General features: G+C 44.4%; 1 protein-coding gene across 2 annotated transcripts in view; it reads left to right on the top strand.

The window, feature by feature from the left end:
- LOC144320789 (contactin-associated protein-like 3) overlaps positions 1-20,495 on the top strand; it is a 197,480-nt gene that overhangs the window by 39,481 nt on the left and 137,504 nt on the right. For both annotated transcript variants that reach the window (XM_077909755.1, XM_077909750.1), the window contains exon 3: positions 10,795-10,988. In XM_077909755.1, the coding sequence (XP_077765881.1) occupies positions 10,795-10,988 (194 nt within the window). The remainder of the gene's footprint in view (positions 1-10,794; positions 10,989-20,495) is intronic.

The raw sequence follows: 20,495 nt of genomic DNA, 5'->3' as shown, positions 1-20,495 counted from the left end.
GGACAAGCAGACTCCATCCTGAGCTTGGAGCCTAACTTAAGGCTTGATCTCATGACCCCAAGATCAGTACCCAAGTGGAGATCAAGAGTCAGACACTTAACTGACTGAGCCACCCAGGCATCCCATAATTTTAGATTGGAATCTATCTATCTATCTATCTATCTATCTATCTATCTATCTATCTATCTGCCAAAGGGGAGAGGTGGGTCCATGGGGTTCAGGAAACCATGACTCCTGTGTAACCATGTGTTTTTCAGTGTTTTCTGTGAGTCCCCTAATGGAAGTGCTAGTTACTGTGGAGATCATACTTTTATTTATTTATTTATTTATTTATTTATTTATTTATTTATTTATTTATGATAGTCACAGAGAGAGAGAGAGGCAGAGACACAGGCAGAGGGAGAAGCAGGCTCCATGCACCGGGAGCCCGACGTGGGATTCGATCCCGGGTCTCCAGGATCGCGCCCTGGGCCAAAGGCAGGCGCTAAACCGCTGCGCCACCCAGGGATCCCTGTGGAGATCATACTTAGTATCATCACTCAATTTAAGACTAAGAGCTCCTGAAGTTTACTTTTGGAATCTCTATTCTGGTTCCTCTAAAGTTTCTGTAATGATGTCCAAAGTTGGGTTCTTGATAATACATTAAACAAAATGCCCATGTTGATGTGATACATACTACTTTTTTATACAAAGGAACATAAATTGCTGCAAGTTAACATCCCCAAATGCCTGAATGTGTAATTTTTCTAAACTGATAGATTTTAAGAAGTAAATCATAGACAAATACATTTATTCATGTACCTGCTCCAGAAAATTGATGCCATTAGATAAAAATGCAAAGTCCTTGAAAATTGGGCTTGATTGTTCATATTGGCTGATTTTGTTTCCATCAATATTAAATTGAGTATTTCCTAAAATTGCAAGTTACCTAATATTTCTTAGGCAAAATCCAGATTGCTGAAATCTGACCTTATAAATAAGAACATGCTTGACTTCATATTTTTCTTCTCAAATGTCTTCTAAAGAGTCTTCGTACTCCAAGTTTATCCAGGTGAAAGTTTATTAACAAAAACAACAATCCCCTCCTCCCCGGGGGGAACATCTGAGTGGCTTAGCCTGTGAGGCATTTGCCTTCAGTTCAGGTCATGATCCTGGAGTCCTCAGATCGAGCCCTGTATTGGGCTCCCTTGCTCCATGGAGTGCCTGCTTCTCCCTCTCTCTCTCCACCTGCTGGTCCCCATGCTTGTGCTCTCTCTCTCTCTCTCAAATAAATAAATAAAATCTTAAACAAGCTGGCTTAGTAGCACTGCAGAGACTGTGTTCCAGTTCTGGACACCATGCTCTCCCCAACCATCTGATCTGTAAGCGCAGTCATGGTCATGAGGTGCGTGGCCTTGCCAGAAGATATTTGAAATTGACTCAGGAAGACACATACACATGGTCTTCCTTGTTTATCTCCCCAAAATGCTTGCATGAACACTTAACTTCCAGAGGGTGGGCCTGCTCTGTTCCTGACTCAGGTGCTGAAAATCATGGCTTTTAATGCAGCAAGTCACCTCACTGGTGGCAGTGCAATGAGGCTGCATGAAATTTAACTTTATCAAAAAATGACATTTCAGAATGCTACATTGGTTATTGCACACAGAAAGTAGATGGGGACAAATTGAGCTGACTAGATGTTTTCTTTTCTCTTCGTATTTGCCACCTTTCCCGTATTGAAACATTGAGCACGCAGAGCACAGATTGTGTTACCTGTGGATGGAGCCAGGACAGATTTTGTCTGATGATGCCGATACAATTAATGGCTGAGTATTTAATTTAATTTAATTTAATTTTTTAAAGATTTTATTCATGAGAGAGAGAGAGAGAGAGAGAGAGAGAGTCAGAGACACAGGCAGAGGGAGAAGCAGGCTCCACGCAGGGAGCCTGACGCGGGACTCGATCCCAGGACTCCAGGATCACACCCTGGTCTGAAGGCAGGTGCCAAACCGCTGAGCCACCCAGGGATCCCCAATGGCTGAGTATTTTAGAAACTACTCTTAGCATTAAGATATTTTTTCCTTAATAGTGAAGTACAGTTATAGTACAAGTCTATACTAGAGGTTTTAGCAAGATAAATAAGTAAAGAAAAAATGATTAGATTAGGGAAAATGCTTAGATATGGCTATTGGATACCAGTTTCTTATAACATTGAACTCTGATTATTTGAACTCTGCAATATCCCAAATAGGGCATGATGAAAAATTCACTGCTTTTTAACAAAGAAATGTTTTTAAAAATTGAAAGTGTAAATAATTTAAATATGTAAAATTGTGTCAACAGCTGACATACATCAGAACATTGCATCAAAAATGTTTGATGCAAATCTTATAATAGTAAAGTTTTCTGTTATATTTTTTTCATAAAATTGCAGTTCCTATAAATTCCCATCTTTTATTCATAGGCCAGGAAGCTAATGGAGCTGGCCAGCATTCCCAGTTAATAGAATGAGCAATTTAAGTTGCAATAAAGGGTCTTGAACACCAGATTTTTATAAGGGCATATCGATGTACTAGGAAGGTTTTGCCTCTGGACATCAGATTCTGAATTCTGTTTATCTGGCTTCCTTAAAAGTTTTTAGACTTATTAGGGTTAATGCACAGTCTCTTTGTAAACCACCATTTATTTTTCTATCTTTCCTTTCCTTCCAAATGACTTTGTAGATACTGGGTAGAGGGGGCAGGCCAAGCATAATAGCATCAGTGTAAAATATGCCCATGTACTAAAGCACAGAGCACTGTCTTGGTAGCCATGGAGTTTTATTAAATCACAGCTTGTCTAAAATGCAAGATGAAGATAAAATAAAATAAGATAAAATAAAATAAAATAAAATAAAATAAAATAAAATAAAATAAATAAAATGCAAGATGGTGGCATGTGGGAAGAGAAGCCCCAAACACCAGGGTGTGTGCAGACATCACACAGACCACACACACAACTGCTCTGATCCTCCCCATAGCCCTCCACAAGCTCTGGACTCTCCAGGTTCCTACCATAGAGCCTGAGGTACTAGATGAGACAATCCAGAACAAACCCAGTGTTTTCAGAGTTGCCAGAGACCTTCACGGAGGCAGCGTTGGGGGTCAGTTTCTCTTCCAAGCAGCCCAAGTTATAGAATTACCCCAGGGGAAGACAATTCTCCCTCTCTTCCAGATTCAGTAGTCTTTTTTTGGGTAGGAGAATGTCTCCTGGAGATGCTCCGATTTCTCTGTGTGTTTCCTGCTCTTTTCAAGACCGTTTGGATTTGCAGGCTGGGCTCATGCCCTCGTGGAGCTGGATGATGGGTGGGACTCCTCCTGCTGTTTGCTGAGGGAGTTTGTTGGCTCTTAACACTGGGGGTTAGTTGGCACCCACTCCCGAAGCCTGTGGTAGTTTTACTTTACTGGTGCTTTTTTGGCAAGGCCACCACTTGCTAGGTCACCTGCCCCTTGAGGGATAGGTCTCATGTCACTTCCTGTCTCCCTGAAATCTGACCATGAGTCTTACCTGGTTTCGAGCCTGAGCAATCAGGCCACAGTCTTCCATTACAAGTTTAATCTGTTCTTGCCAAGTTGACCTTCTGTTCAGATCCAGTTGGATTCTCATTTAGCTTCTGTGTCTGCTTTGGATGGCCAGTAGTGGATTCTGGGTCACCATGCCAAGGGGAAAAGAGCAATGGACGTCTTGTCCTGGCAACTCGGCCCAGAAATGACCTATCAAGTCCACTCACAGCTTTTTGGCCAGAGCCAGTCATGTAGCCTCACCCGACTGCAAGGGGGCTGGGAGTGCTGTCCTCCACGTGCCTAGAAGGCAGAAAGCAGGCAAGATTTGGCAAGGATGTTCTGACTGCACAGCCCCTACAGGCTGGTCTCCCAGAGTTCCAATGGAAGCCACGCCAGAGCCTGACCTCTGCTTTTCACTGATTACTCTCACCTTTCTTATGCCCTGGGGCTTCATTCCCCATCAAGGTGTCTGACTCATCCTTTCATCACCCTGACTTGTCTTCCACTTCATCTCCTTCCAAGTCCCCAGGGTCTCTGCCTGCTCTTCCAGAACCACGTCCTCGCACATTGTGATTCCCATTTCCTGAGTTGCCCTTCGCCCTCCTGGATTCTCTGGGGCTCAGTGGCATCATGATCACCAGCTACCAGGATTTGCTGGAGAAAAGGAGAAAAAAACATAGTTTAGCTTTTCAGAATTATTTCATTGCTTATAATCTGCATGGTAAGTGCCTCGTGGTGGCCACAGTTTTGCCATGAAATTTCCATTTCTCCAAGAGTTAGTCATGCTGTGACATACTTGGCAACTGCCCTCGTGGGATTTGGGAGCCCTTCTAAGGGCCATCACGTTCTTAAATAGTTGTCTAGCAAATTCTAGTCTGTTCCTTTTCAAAATGATTCACTTTTTATATCACTCATAATACACAGAGAGGTTCATAGAAGTTATGCATTTAACAGTATGTACCTTTGACACATATCAGGATGGCTTTATTCACTTTTTAATAAGTGTCATTCCTGTAGACATGTATTTTTGTCCCATCCTCCCTGCCCCCTGTCTACTTGCAGGGTTTTCCATCCAGCCACATTCAATTGCATTGCCCCTTCTAGGGATTTCTTTTTTCTTTTCTTTTTTTTTTTCTGCCCAGGACCCCTGGCTAAAGATGCACCAGCTAAGGTGACCCGCATTTCTGCCAAAGTGGTAAGGTCCAGTTAGCAATCTTTAGTGAGGCACCTGGCATCCCTAATGGTGCATAGGTTGGGTGTCCTGAGCTACATGTTTAACTTGTGCCCCAGGAAGACCATAGGCAGTGACCAAAGCTGCTGGGACATGCCCGTAGGCCCTGTGGGCAGCTGCCTTGCTGCCTTTAACGTGGATGGAGACCTGCCTGGACTAGGGGCCGCCTGTGAGATGGTGATCCAGGGCTCACTGTTCTCTCTTTCCTGTGATCCTTGCAACTCGACTCTTGTTTTGTTGCCCTGTTTCCTCTAAGGGAATCACGTGGAGAAGGCTTTGCTCTGACACAGTCAAGTACCATCCTTCGAAGGCCCCCGCCCGAAGTGCTTCTTGTCAGCAGCACCCACGCTTGCTTCGTGACGCTCAGGCCTCATCCTTTTTGCATTCATTAAGACACTCTATTTTGTAGAGCAGGTAATCTGTGCATGACTCTTTTCATCAGAGCACTCACAGTGAGCTTACGGATTGTTATGAATTAAGCTCTACGGCAGCCTTAAAGAAAATGCAAGGTTGAGCCTCAATGGAATTCTTTTCCAGAGGCGTTTGGCTCACTGAGCAGTCACAAATGGGGGGATCGTTTAGTTGTCATGGTTTTATTTCCGAGCATCTCCCCCTTGCACTTCCTGACACAATCCTCCACCATGTTTAATTTTTTTTAAAAAAGGACACATTGCCTTGAGAGCAGCAGTGGGGTGTCCATGGGAAGCGGGGGAGGGGGACGGTGAGGACCGTGGCGGCCCAGCCTCCCCCGGTTCTGCAGCTGTGCAGCTTGGCCTGAGGATGCTCGGATACCCTGTCTGTTCTGCAAACTCAGGGGGCTATGAAAGTGATGCTTTCATAGAACGAGGACACATCCCAGAGCTGCTCTCCTTGGGAATGTGGAGATTTCATGGGACAGGAATAAGCTCAGCCACACAGTCTATGCGGTCGTAAATGAGGGGTTTACTGCTTGTTCGGATTGTGATAGGCTTGCGGGGCAAGTCTTGTTCTGCTTCTAAGGTGAGAAATGAGCGCATCGTCTTATCCACGCTGTCCACACAGAACTTCAAACGGGAGCTGAAGAGTCTCAGATCGACTCCGATCTGTGCGATTCTCTACTATCTGTTCCCTTAAAACTCGGTCAGGAATACATGTGAGAACAGCAAAGCAGAACACACAGTGTTGACAGATTTTTGCTTGTTTTATGCAGAAAGAGCTGCAGTAATGAATGCTCGTGCCAAAGGGTGTAGAAAGTCGTCCCTGGGGAGGCTGTAGACAGCTTCGGGGAGCATTTGCACACCTGAGTGCTTCCAGGATGTTTCCTTTTCCTCAGGATCGCTGGCATTTAATACAAATCTCAGATTGGCTGGCGTACACAATTTTTATTTACCTTTTGAATTGTCTGTTTACAAAGCCATTTTAAAATGGCTTGCACATAGAAATCTGGTTTACAACTAGGCAGCTGCGTCTGACTTTGGCCTTCTGGATGCACTTTTTGGGAAATGTCCCGTTCTCCCTGGCTCAGGCTGCTGGCACAGTGAAGGAGGCCCAGCGGGAAGGGAATCAGAGCCCAGGTAGGGAGGCCCAGAGGCAGGCTCTCTGGACCTGCTCCAGCATGATAGCCAGAAATGCTACCTGTAGATAGCTGGAATCGCTTCCTAGGGAATCAGAGCTGCAGCAAAATGCTTCATCCCCTCAGCAGCATTGACAGGGTTATGACACAGCCTTCAGCGTGTCGAGCCCAAGGATCCAGGAGTGGGGAGGTCAGGGGGCATCCACGGAGACCGTCTGCCTGCCGACCCCTCTTTCCTGGGGACACCTGTCATCTCCTGGGGGTAAGTAGGAATGGGCTCTTGCCTCTCTCCTGCTCTTCCTTCTCATGCTGGGCCCTGCCTGGAACTTGGGATAAAGCACCTGTGGATTGAGAAGTGTGTAAATGAGGGAAGAGGACACATGTAGCTGGCTGAGATCCCATTTGAGACAATGGAGTAATGATCCTTAATGGTAGTGGTGACGGGGGGGCGGGGACTTCCCTTGACAACAGTTGCAGCTTAGCCGTTTATCTGCTTGGCATATAGACGCCTTGAAGTTGGGTGGGTCTGTTCACTTCACATTAACCCACTTGACTTTTGCTCTCATGGTCATCTTTTTTTTTTTTTTAATTCAAATTCAAGTTAGTTAACATATAGTGTATCATTAGTGACAGAGACAGAATTCAGTGATACATCAGTTGCATAACTAACCCAGTGCTCATGACCTCATGTGCCCTCTTAATGCCCATCCCCAAAGTGACCCCATCCCCTCAAGCCCTCCCCTCCAGCCACCCTCAGTTTGTTTCCTATAACAAAGAGTCTCTATGGTTTGTTGCTCTCATACTTGTTGAGGCTGAAAGAAGGCATATGCTTTGGCTTTTCTGCCCCGGGCAATGTTCTTCTCTGCGTAAAGCCAACGGTTTATAAGGGCGCATGCCCTGTGGTCACCGAGAGCCGTGGTCACTGTCATCGTGATCAGTGGACAGAGTAATTAAGGCCCCGCTGAGAGTTTCCTAGTCAACCTTTCTTGTCTCTGAGGAACTGACCCTGCCTGAGTCTGAGCCAACCAGGGGTGGGGGAAGCAGTCACACAGGAATAACTAGACACAGGCGCCTTCCCACGGATCAATATAAAATACAGTGTGGTGAGTGGTAAGGAAACACTACTAAATAGCTGATAAACCACAGGGAGATGTTCTGAGGCAGGGTAGAGAATGACAGGGGGCCAAGCTTTCATAAAACATCCTTACAGGAACCTGAAATGATTGTGTTGTCCTCATCTACAGAGCAGAGACTGTAAGGCCAGTCCCGCTTGCTGGGTGTGCAGGGCCGGGGGGGCGGGGGAGGTTGGGGTCACATGTGGGACCTTGGGCAAGGTCCTTAGCACATCATGCATGCACAACAAGGTTTGTCTTTCTTCATGTTCTTGCCTTTATCTGATATGAAGTGGCCGGCAGGACACCATTCAGTAATAAGGTGACCGGGAAAGCTCGATGGCCATGCTGTGGCCCCTTGTTCACCTGGAAGCCTCGGCAGTGATACCTGTTACATCTGTGACTGTCTTCCAGTGCTAGGCAACTGATGGGAGGATAGGGGGAGCACTGGGTGCTTAATGCATCTTCCCGCCAAATCGTCCTTACAGCATGAGCACACACCTAGCACGCCTTCCCTGGGAGTAAGAAGGATGCTTTGTGTTGGGCGACCTCACACGGGCACTGCAACCTTGTTCTGTGCAAGCAGGGCCCTCTGGCTAGGTTTTCCTTTGTACATGCTGTGATGCTTTATTCAGGAAGGGGCAGAGGTGGGAGGGAGGTGGGTGGTGATGGGAAAACACAGTCCATGTTGACACCCAATGGCCCCCATTGGCATCCAGTGGCCCCCAGCAGCCCCCAGCGGCCCCCAGTGGCCCTCATCGGCACCCAGTTTCCCCCATCAGCACCCAGTGGCTTCCATCAGCACCCAGCGGCTTCCATCAGCACCCAGCAGCCTCCATCGGCACCCAGCAGCCCCCATCGGCACCCAGTGGCCCCCATGAGCACCCAGCAGCCTCCATCAGCACCCAGCAGTGATCTGGGGGTTCCCAGGGTCCGTGTTATCCTGACAAAGCCAATTGCCCCCTGGCCTTTGTGGGTTCTGAAATTCCATCCCTTTATCAGAATACCCAGTTAATCGAATTGCTTAATTTGCATATCAGTAGTCTCTGGTCACCACAGGTAAAGAACAGGAGATGCTCAGGGGCCATTGCCTACAGGTGTTGAGGGCTGGTTGACAGATAGGTAGCTGCACCTGTGTGAGAGCTGGTCCCGGGCGACAAGCTGGAGATATCACGACATGTTTACTGAATTGTGCTTCTCCACAAGGGTGATGCCATGCTACTCTTTCCATGAGAGATGAAAATTGCCGGGGAAAGATGGTGAAATGTAAGAAGAGGTATCATCAGTATCCTCTCTAGGACTTTAATACCAACTAGGATGAGCCAAAATAACAGGGCATTTATGTACTTTCTTGAAGATTTAAACCGATCTATATAAACTTTCAAATGTGGACTCTCCACAATACGACGATCAGTCGAATGCCATCGCCTAATTTTTAAGTTTATTTTTGTGAGGATCATAAAATCGCACCTAATCATAGAGTAAGTAATGTTCCTTTGGACCGTTAGCTAGCTCTCAGCTTAGAATCCAGAAGGACTTCCATTTATTGACCAGTAGTGGGACCCTCGGACCAAACAGTAAAACTAATCTTGTCATTAGAGACAAGGAAAGACTGTGAAACTGTCACAGGCTGGAGGACACAGAGGAGACACAGTGTCTCCACCGGATCCTGATGTGGAGAAACGGAGTTAGTGGGAAACACTGGAAAAGTCAAAATAAAGTTTGTCATTTCATTAGTCTCTGAGCCTTGATAAAAGTACTGTGGTGATGTCAGATATTAGCTTTGGTGGACCCTGGGTAAAAAGTAGACAGGAATCTCCTATGCTATGTTTGCAGCTCTTCTGACAATTGGAAGTTATTTCAGAATAAAAAGTTTAAAAATGTGTTCCAGAACAACCAAAACTGCAGTGTACTTAAGGATTCTGGGTCAGAGGAGAAGGCATTGTGCTTATGGCACATTAATAGGAAAATTTGGAATACTTCAACAAAGATTCACTGTCGGAAATCTGGGTAGAAAGAAATTAGAAAGGCTCTGGGTTCTAAAGAACTTGTAACTTTAGACTTTACGAAAGGTGGTACATGGGCAAGTTGTGCTGCTAAAGGAGGACGTGGTGAAGAAACGTACATGCCTGCCTCCTGTTGATGCCTCTGAACCCTGATGCAAATGCCCCTCATCCCCTCCCCTCCGAGCTGCCCTGTGACCCTGTCACACCCCTCCCGACACACACTCAGCCCTACTGGCTTTAGCAAACCAAGTGTGGATGTCAGCGAGAGCTCCTAACAAGAAGATGGTAAGTGTTGTCTGATGCTTTAGGCCTCATTATGAAAACCTTGAGGTAGGTGTCAGCACAGTGAGGGGAATTTTTTTTTTTTTAAACCGCCTTTGTCGTATTAGGGATTATTTATGTGACTCGTGTTTTCTAGACATGGATAATTAGGAAAATATCAATTCCAGAATGTGTATCAAGCTTATTTTCCCATTTTTTTATTGCTTATTAATTTAAAATCAGAAAATTCAACATGAGAGCTAAATCCAAATCCAAAACTCATGTTTCTGTTAAACTGGAAGAATGAAATATATCAACAAGACATCCTTGGGTTGCTCTAACTTTTCTGTTTCTCATCTATTTCTCTATGGACAAAACAAAGCATCCATCATGATTTCTGCTCCACAGCTATTGTCTCGAATACCTGAAAATGTCCTTGTTATTCACTCGCTCTGGATTCTCCCTTAAACTCCCTGCTGCCTCTCAGAGGTGTCTCTCACTGTGCAGAAAAACCTTCACCTCTGCCCCTGACATACTGCACTTCAAATCGTTCTTTGAAATGTGTTTCTCGCATGAATCTGTAAGCATATCGAGTGTAGGGCTGTGCCATCCATCACCACCTTTCTCATCTCAGCATTCAGTACTGTACTTCCTCAGGTTCGGATTTGAGAATTAAGCTTTTCTAGTTCTACCATGGTCTGAATGTTTTCCTTTAGATCAGCCAAGAGTAAGTCCCACGTAAAGGCCAGTAAAGACACTAGCTTCAATCATGGATGCAGCGGCATGGTGTTTGCTTGTTCACCTGCTGCGTTAGGCACTTTCACTTAGTGGGACCCCTGGACATTAGAGAGTCAGGGGTTATGAGCTCAAAACCAAAGCAATTAACAATTAATTAATGTAGGAGTCATCTATTTACCTACTGTGGTTTTGAGTGCATGTGTGTGTGTGTGTGTGTGTGTGTGTGTGTAATTATGAGGGGGTTAAATGTTCCAGGATTTGAAACTCTGATTTTCATCTGTTTTATGTGTGTTCCCATCCTTACAGAACCATATAGATCTTAAAGGTTTCTTTCTCTTTACCATGTTTCTCCTGTTTCTGTTTCCATTACAAGGGGCTGGTGGCTGGTCTCCACTTGTGTCAGATCAATACCAGTGGCTGCAGATTGACCTTGGGGAGAGAATGGAGGTCACGGCTGTGGCCACCCAGGGGGGATACGGGAGCTCCGACTGGGTTACCAGCTACATCCTCATGTTCAGCGATGGCGGGAGGAATTGGAAGCAGTATCGGCATGAAGAAAGCATCTCGGTACGTTCCTTCGGTGGAAGCAGTCTGTCAGAGCATGAATTACGCCAATTACTACGTGTTGCTGCAAATCTGTCAGATCAAGTCTAGAAATGGAGCCTCCTAAATTACTTGAAAATGTTTTCAAGGGAATGTAAGACACATGTGGCATTTTAAAATCTGCTGCCCATGTATAATTTATGAAATAAGTAAAACAATTTTGTAATGTAGTGAAATATGGAAAATGTCTTCCCATTATTCCTTAACATGGTGTGAAATCTACAGACTAAAGTCACATGCCACCTACTCTATTTGTTTTTTGTTTTGTTTTGTTTTGCTTTGTTCCATAATCCAGGAGCTGGTATTGCCTTGGTGTTGTTCAATTAAGTAAACCCATTCTTCAGAGTCCTCTGATTAAGTGAGATTTCTGAAGGACTCCAAACATTTAAAAATACATGTAATGACAGTCTCCCCGTGGACAGCATGTTGAGGGACGCAGGTCTGGCTCCGACAGAAACGTGGGTGCTGGTGTGGCCCCTTCTAATTCATGGGAGGTAGATCTCCAGGATTCTTTGGAACTATAACTAGTTTACATTATTTTACACCAGTGACATAGTTTCTACTTCTGATTACGTACCCGTGCTTCTTTTAGGAGAATTATATTTTGCTTGCCTGACTTTTCATATATTAAAATGTATGAAATTTATTACATAGCTGGCATTTTGAGTCTTCAAACAGTAGTCTGCCCAGAACGAGGAGCTCTGAAAGTAGACTGTGGTGAACATCTGCAGCATTTGCACGTCGCTGGTGGGGCAATGGATGGAGGGGTGCGGCCTGCAGATTTCTCAGGTGGAGAAGGAATTACTTTTTCCTTTTTTTCCCCTTCTTTTATAAGATGTTTGTTTGTTTGTTTGTTTATTTATTTGAGAGAGAGAGAGAGAGAACAAGCAGGGGGAGCAGCAGAAGGAGAGGGAGAAGCAGACTCCCTGCTGAGCAGGGAGCCTGACATGGGGCTGGATCCCAGGACCCCAGGATCATGACTTGAGCCTAAGCCAGAGGCTTAACCTACTGAGCCACCCAGATGCTCCTACTTTTTTTCTTCTTATTTAAAGTATCCTTGAGGCGCCTGGGTGACCCAATTGGCTGAGCTCCTGACTCTTGATTTTGGCTCAGGTCATGATCTTAGGATCCTGGGATCGAGCCCTGCATTGGGTTCCATGTTCAGCAAGGAGTCTGCTTTAGATTCTCTCTCTTTCTCTGTGCCCACTCCCCCTCTCTCATGAATAAATAAATCTTTAAAAAAATACCCTTTAGATGGTTGCCAGGTACTAGGGGAAGGGAGGAATGAGAATTACTATTTAATGGGGACAGAGTTTCAATTTAGAAGATGAATAAGTTCTGGAGATGCATGGGGGTGGTGGTTGCACAACAGTGTGAGTGTTAACGCCATAGAACTGCACACTTAAAAGTGACTAAAGTGGTAAATTTTATATTATGATGATTTACCCACAATAAAAAATATAGTTTGGCTTCTATTTAATTTAGGCTAAGGACATCATGTAACTCTTAAAAATTTTTCTTGTCACAGTAAGAAAAAAAGTATCAGGGAGTAAGCTGTTACTTGTTATCATGTGGCTTATCTATAACACTAACAAGCAACAAAATGATACTATTCATTGGTAACAAATTGGCCTCATTTGAACTTCCTTAGGACTGTTACTTAGCATATAAATTCATAGATTATGGTCTATTTAATTTCTTGTCTCTGGACCTCTTTATAGTTCATCAATAAATGCTGGTTTCAGTTGAATTAAGGGGGTACCTGGGTGGTTCAGTCAGTGAAGCATCTGCCTTCGACTCGGTCATGATCCCAGGGTCCTGGGGTCAAGCCCTGCCTTGGGCTCCTTGCTCCCTCCGCCCCTCCCACTGCTTGTCCTCTCTGGTTCTCTCTTTCTGTCAAATAAATAAAGAAAATATTTTAAAAAATTGAATTAAGAAGAGCTAACCAGTTGTCTGACATGAGGTAAAAAAAAAAGGTAAAAGGTAAAAGTTGTCTGACATGAGGTAAAATCTCTCCTAAAATATAGGAGAGATTTTTGTGTTTTGGGGGCTGGCTGACTTAAATATCCCAAACAAGCAGTTGCCAAGTGTGTGCTTAGAAGTAGATATTGATGTTGAGCTAATTCTAAGAACACCAGGTCTAAACCAGGGTGAAGATCAACAGTAATTAAGAACAAAGAACAGTTAAAGCTTAACAAAGCATCCACTTAGAGAACTTTTGTTCAAAATTAAGTCTTGTTTTTTGAAATCAGCTGATAGTTAATGCATGCTTATTCTCAGCCGTATTAATCAAGGTTCACATTTTTACCCTCACCCCACCCCAATATATGGTTGAGAAATTGGGACAATTCCTGTTTTTCAGCTGAGCAGCTTGGGAGAAACCATATGTAAGTATTTACCATCTGGTACTTTGTTTAGAGGGGCTCAGAGGAAATAAGGTCAGGAATTAGTAGCATTGTTGATCCTAGACCAAGCAGGTGAGGGCAGATGCTTGGACCCTCCAGGCCCACCTGTCATCCTACAGTCAAGACTGGTGTGGTGGCCTCCCTCCACCCGGGGAGGGGGCTTATGGAGACCTGCCTTCCCCTTCTGCATCCCCAGCACATCACTGTGCCAGGTACTGAGCAGAAAATTGGTAAATCTTTGCTAGATGGATGCATGAGTGGCATCTACCTTCTGACAGGATAGGATGCTTTTCTTGAGGTCCCTGCTCTGCAAGCCTTCAAAACCCTTTGTCTCAGCTCAGGGGTGCTTGAAGCTCCAGGGCAAGCATTCCTTCTGCATTTTCATCTTCTTTAGGACGGGGGCTCATCTTTGTGTTTTCTCCAGCCATCACCACAGCTTAAGTGAATTAATCTCTTTGTACACAGTTGACTGACCACAGTGAGTCACACTTGTTGATAGTCATGAGATTATCAGGTTCTTGAAAAACCGTCAGGCTGACTTGGCTGCTCTCTGGCCCCCTCACACGGTCAGCTGCTCTTACTCATAAAGCACATATTATACCAGAGGCTGTACCCATTCTTCAGCTGGTGGGTTTATGGATAGACTCTTTCTATTAATTTGAGAGTGGATTTAAGATCCAAAAAAAAAAAAAAAAAAAAAAAAACTGCCTTGAAGTATTTACACTCTTATTAGGAAAAGTAATATTGTCCTTTCCTTAGTTTTGTACTGCTGTTGTATTAGGCCACTATGCACTTGGTGGCTTAATGCAAGACAGAGCTATTACATCACAGTTTCTGTAGGTCTGCAGTCCGGTACACCTGGCTGGGTCCTCTGTGTAAGGTATTGGCAGAGCTGCAGTTTTCCTCCTCCAAGGTGTCTGGTGATCCCCAGGACCCTCCTCAGGTTCTGTGATTCACTGGGGGGACTCACAGGACCAGTGTATAGTCATAAAACTATGATTTATAAAGGATATAAAGCAAAATGAGTAAAGGAAAAAGGTGCATGGGATGAAGTCCAGAGGAAACCAGACATAAGCTTCCACAAGTCCTCTCCAAATAGAGATGTATAGAACATAATTCCCCCCCAAAACAATTTATAGCAATCGGTGTAAGTGTTAACCATGGAAGCTCATTAAAGACTCAGCAGCCAGGGTATTTATTGGGAGGTGGTCACATAGGCACCCTCCTTGCAAGACCCCTACAAGGAAGACAGGAATTGAATATAAACTGCCCTGTTTGCATAAACATTAGGCCTAGTGAGCCACTCTTATCATTAGGGTCTTGGTAAGAGGCCAGTCTTGCAATTTGGATCAGTCTAGGTGATTTGAGAGTCCAACTACATGGTGAAGAGGATGATTCAGGTGGTCTCTGGCTCTGCTGTACCCAAGAGGTAGCCATGCCCACCCCACCTTCCATGAGTTACCTGCTGGCATTTATTTACCTGTACAGAAGGATGGGTTTAAAAGTCTGGGGGAAGCACTTTGACTCCCTGGCTCCAGCTGATGAGCCATCTGAGAACTCATATCTGTGGTCAATGGAAGAACCCATGTCAGCAGGTGGCCCCATCCACCCCACACTAGGCACCAAAGCTCCTGGGCTGTGGGTGGAGCCATGTAAGGACCTAGAGGCCACCTGAATGGGGCTGGCATGGACTAAGAAGGGAAGAATCCTGGGATGGCCATATTTTCAAATTTCCCATTCTTCATCTCTCTTTATGATCCTTTGCTTTCTCTTATATTTCTCTGCTTTCCTTTCCTGATACATCACATCTTTCTATTCCTATCCTCTGCTTCTCTATGGGAGAATCTGGATTATCGTGGTCTCTACAGCTCAACATGTGGCCCACAGTCGATCAGCATCACCTGGGTTCTTGACAGAAATGTAGAATTTCAGCCCTTTTCCTGGTTTGCTGGATCCAAATGTTCATTTTAACAAGATTCCCAGAAGATCCCAGAAGTGTGGACCAACATGATGCAAGTCCCATCTGTGGGAGAGATTGTTCTGCTCCTTAACTATCCTTACCTGCCTGGATCATGGGAGATCACACCCCTGCTGGAAGATAGAGCTTGTCCCACACACATGTTCGCCTGAGCACATGATCCTCCCTGTAATTGGACCTTAGGAACCTCTCTCCACTATCCTGTGGCTGCAAAGACCCTCTTCCTCCCCATTAGTCACCAATCTAGTGGAACGAAGCCCAGAGTATCTTCTGCTTGTTTTTATCAATAAATAACAACCAAGTGCTTGAAGTTAGTACCATCCTTGAGAACTATGTTATTTCATGAATCTGTACATTTTGCATTAATTAGGGCTTATTCTTTCCATTATAAACTCATCAGAACTCAAACTCAAAGATTATATCCCTTAGGAATTCAAGATTGGGCTGTTACTCAGAATGCAATGGCTACTTAGAATTTAAGTGAATTTTTCTTCCTATGCAGGATGTTTGTGTGAGAAAGGCCTTCTTCTAAGACCAGACTGGTAAAATGTATTTGGAAAAAAAAATAAGAGAAATTATTTGAAACAAACATAGGCTCTAATATAAATAATTCTATTTAATAGATTTCTTTTGCCTTGAAAAAAATGTGTATCAGTAGGTCCTAGGGTGAACACAAAAGAGAAATAACAAACCATTTGAAACTTCATTCTACTTTGGATAATTTACAACCTAAACCAAGTAGAAAATGTAGACTAATTAGCGAGGCTAATTAATATTGTATTGAAAGACACAGCAACCTTCTAGTGCTCCACAAGAGGACAAAGGTGATTTTGTAGGGTAAAAAGATTTAGGGTAGAAGAAGTGACAGGAAAATACTGGAAGCAAGACAGATGGGATGGGGGGGTGGTGTTCGTTATGTCTGCAGTGGTTTATTTTTTAAGAGAAGGGTCTGATGCACACAGAGCTAGTCACCTTGTTAAATCCAGATCACAGGTACATGTGTGTCTGTTTTTTGGGGGGATGTGTCTGAAATATTGCATAACTGAAAAAAAAACCAAACCCCAAAATACTGAATTCAGGTTTAAAAGAACAATGGTTACTTGGTAAAAATAGAGAAATCATGTGACCCATGTGTGATTTCAAAGTAAAGAGGGATAAAAACCTTGTCCAATCATAATGAGAACAACCTGAATCAGAAATAAGAAAGAGTGTTTGTGTGCAAAGAAGTAGACACTCTGCTAAGTGGAAGCTTTGCTGGGAGCCGAAGTGGAAATTCACCTGACAGAGGTCCATATTAGTTTAGTCATTTAAATACATGTTGGCTTATTTCAGGTCCAGGTTCAGACATTTATTAGTGAGTTGATGACCCAACAAGGCCAGGCCCCACATTGCATCTGAGGTTGCAGAAAGGGTCTGCAGGGTTGGTAAGGTCAGACATGAGGTTCATGCCAACACCAGTCTCACCAGTCCCAAGCTTGGCTCTGAGACTGATTAGTGTTTAGCAGAATGGAGCAACACTTCGATGATTCTGTCATCGATCACTTCTATGTACTCAGCCTTGTTGGGGACATGGTTGTCTCCTTCTTAACCATCCAGCTCATCACGGAAGCATATCGATCAGCATGGCAGTGACTTTGTACCATACTTTGTTGATTGTGCTTACCACCGTGGACCGCAATTGGATTTTCTATACACGTCTTCCCTTCCTGGGCTCTGAGAACCATTATGTCAGGGATTGAAGCCCCCAGAGGCCCAGGACTATTACGCTTTCTCAGTAAAGGGCTATTGTATTGAATTAAGGAAAAGTTGCTGTTCTCAAATAGACCTCAACCAGATGGGTAGTTAAGGATATAGAAACCTTAGCCAACCATGGGAGGCTGCTTATGCAGTGGGAGGCGTTGGGTGGCAAATCTGAGCATGAGAAGACGTTTAACTCTGCTTCCCCACAAGGCTGTACAAGGATGGTGCCCTATTGAGCCTAAGGGGGTTGCATGTACCCTTAACTGTGGGTCACAGCAACAATAGAGATGGATGCTGGATTCCATCCATGAAAAACTCTCACAGCAGCTGAAAAGGTTGAGGCAATGAAGTGCATGAGCCATCCGAGCTGCAACTCCATAGTAACCAGTGGCTTCCTGAGAGGCAGGGTGTCCTGTAACACTGCCTTTGTCAGGGCTCTGCTTTAGGTGCAGAACTAACTAACTTCCTTCCTTTCTTCTTCCTTCCTTCCTTCCATCCCGCCCTCTCTCCCCTCTCTTTGTCAATGACAGCCCTCTCCAACCCAAAAAGCTTCACTCTGTACCGAAATTGCTTAGACACCCCCCTTCTTTCTCTTCTTTCTCATTTTTTAGACATTAGTCTCTTTTACCCCATTCATTCATCTCGTGCCTATGTCACATCGGTTCTGGAGTCAGGGGCTCTGGCCTGTGTATCCCTCTATCCTTTGTCACTGCTTCATAGAAGTCATAATTTGGCTCGTTTGAATTGCCATGTTATCAGGCCAGGAGGGAGGGATATGGTGGGCAAGCCGAATCTTAAATATGTTAAAAAAAGAAGTGGGAAATCTTGAGACATATTACAAATTATGTTACTTTTCATATTGACCAAGCAGTTGCAGAAGTGCTGTTTTTTTTTTTTTAAAAGACACATTTATTCAGTGTCATGATCATACTATTACATTTAGCAATCAACAGCATGGGTGCAAAAAAAAAAAATCTACATTAAAACCCTTTGTTGGAATGCTTTACACTTTCCACAGAACAGAAACTAAAATAACCTGTTACACGTTTAGTCACAAATACAGTCTTTGAGTTTTTTGCCCATACACATGAGTATTGTCTAAAACATGTCTTCTTTGTAGCAGCTAGGCCCTGCCACCACTGTGCTTGGCTGAGTTCACAAATCTATTGTAACCTTAGCTTCCCTGTCACTTCTCTGGCTCTCCTCTCCTGCTAAGCTTTGTTTCCTGGCAGTAATTAAAACCTTCTGCCACTGCCATAGCTGCTGCTGCTGCTGGAACTGCCATAGCCACCTTGGTTTTGTGGTTTGGCAAAGTATTGGCCTCCACCACCATAGGGGCCAGAGCTTCTGCCTCCAAAATTTCCTCCTTTCATGGGTCCAAAATTTGAGGATTGATTGTTGTAATTGCCAAAATTGTTACAGCTTCTGCCACCTCCAAAGTTGCTTCCACTAGCACCGCCATAGCCGCCTCCACCTCCTCCGTTGTTATAGCTGTCATAGCTGCCACTCCCACAATAGCCACTACCCTGGTTTCCAAAACCCTGTCCACCACTCCCACAGCCTCTGCTTCCTCCAGAGTAACCAGGGCCACCTCCTCCATAACCACCATCATTACCAAATCCGTTATAGCCATCCCCACTGCCACCATATCCACCACCATCTCAAATACCACCGAAGCCACCTCTGACCACTGAATTTCCCTCCACAACCAAAGTTTTCATTCCCACTAAAACCACCTCCACAACCACCACCAAAGTTTCCATAACAACTTTGGCCTCTTTGGCTGGATGAAGCACTAGCCATCTCTTGCTTCAATAGGGCTTTCCTTACTTCACAGTTGTGGCCATTCACAGTATAGTATTTCTGAATGACAGTCTTGCTACAGAGTCATGGTCATCAAATGTCACAAAAGCAAAACCTCTCTTTTTTGCCACTGCCTTGGTCAGTCATGATCTCAATCACTTCAATTTTCCTGTACTGTTCAAAATAATCTCTTAGATGATGTTCTTCAGTGTCTTCTTAAATGCCACCAACAAAAATCTTTTTCACATTTAAGTGGGCACCAGGTCTTTGAGACAACCCTCGACCATGAGACAGCCCTCTTTGGTTCCACAACTCTTCCATCCACCTTGTGTGGCCTTGCATTCATGGCTGCATCCACCTCCTCCACGGTGGCATACATGATGAACTCAAAGCCTCTGGAACATTTGGTGTTTGGGTCTCTCATTACCACACAGTCCATAAGCGTTCCCCATTGCTCAAAATGTTTTGAAGCTCAAACCTCTGATGGAGAGCGCTCACAGCTGCTCAGGCTCTTTGGGAGACTCTGACTTAGACATGACAGCAGTGGGAGGGGAGACTTTAATGATGCTTACTCAGCGGCATCCAGGGGCAGAACCAGAAGTGGTGTTTTTAGCAATACCTGGAAATTAGGACATATTTTATGAAAAAAGTGTATTGTAAACTGTAATATGAATGGAATATGGCAGAGTCATGAGGGAGATAGCTTTAAAAGTAGGATTTTTGTTTTTCATTCGCTGAAAGAGCACAAAAATAAAAGCTCTCTTTGTGTCAAGCAAGAAAAGCGAATGATGAAAAAATTAAAATCTTACAAAATTTTTCTCCAGCAGCACAGTCATTGAAAGGAAATGCCACTTAGCCAAGTCTCAAGGAGGGGGGAAGCAGGGCAGCTGAGGGAGGCCCTCCAGCAGGATCTCATGGAAATTCTTCCTAGCCTGTTGCAACTTGGGCAGCTCAGCTTCAGAAGATGTTGTACTAATAGTTGGTCTCAGATGGAATGATAGTTAATTCTACAAGTTCTCCAGCTTGCACACATACTGTAAACATGCAGAATGCATAAGTATGGTGTGTACTTTGGCCTATCTGTGGAGGATTTCCTGGGCCTATAATTTTGACATAAGAGCTTCAAAAGTGGCTTAGTGCCAGATGATTGAGGTCTCCAGGAAGTGGCCCATCGGGAAGGGAGAGCGGTGGAGAACCCCTGTGTTCACAGCTCCTGATAACACCTTTGGTTTTATGCCCTGTGCACTACCATGCCACCTGTAGTTAGAACAGTTTTATGCTTCTGATACAGAGCACATTTTATAAATTTATATAGACAAAGGCAGCAGTGAAATACATAATATTTTGCAGAAGAGGATGACAGGCTTTGGGTTTTTAAAAAATGTTAATGTTGCTAGAAACACAGAGATGATGAGAATTTCTGATTAGCGATCCTCAAACTTTCTGAGGAGTAAGGTCGGGGCATCAGGTGAGAAGCTGGATGTCATCTAAATATGTTTAAAGGTCTCAGACTGAGAGAATATTGGTGTAGACCAGGGGTCTGCC

This window comes from Canis aureus, chromosome 1 (assembly GCF_053574225.1).
Source record: "Canis aureus isolate CA01 chromosome 1, VMU_Caureus_v.1.0, whole genome shotgun sequence".
In the NCBI taxonomy this organism is placed as follows: Eukaryota; Metazoa; Chordata; class Mammalia; order Carnivora; family Canidae; genus Canis; species Canis aureus.
Note: the sequence above shows the minus strand (reverse complement) of the source record. Positions and strands in the feature narration are given on the sequence as shown.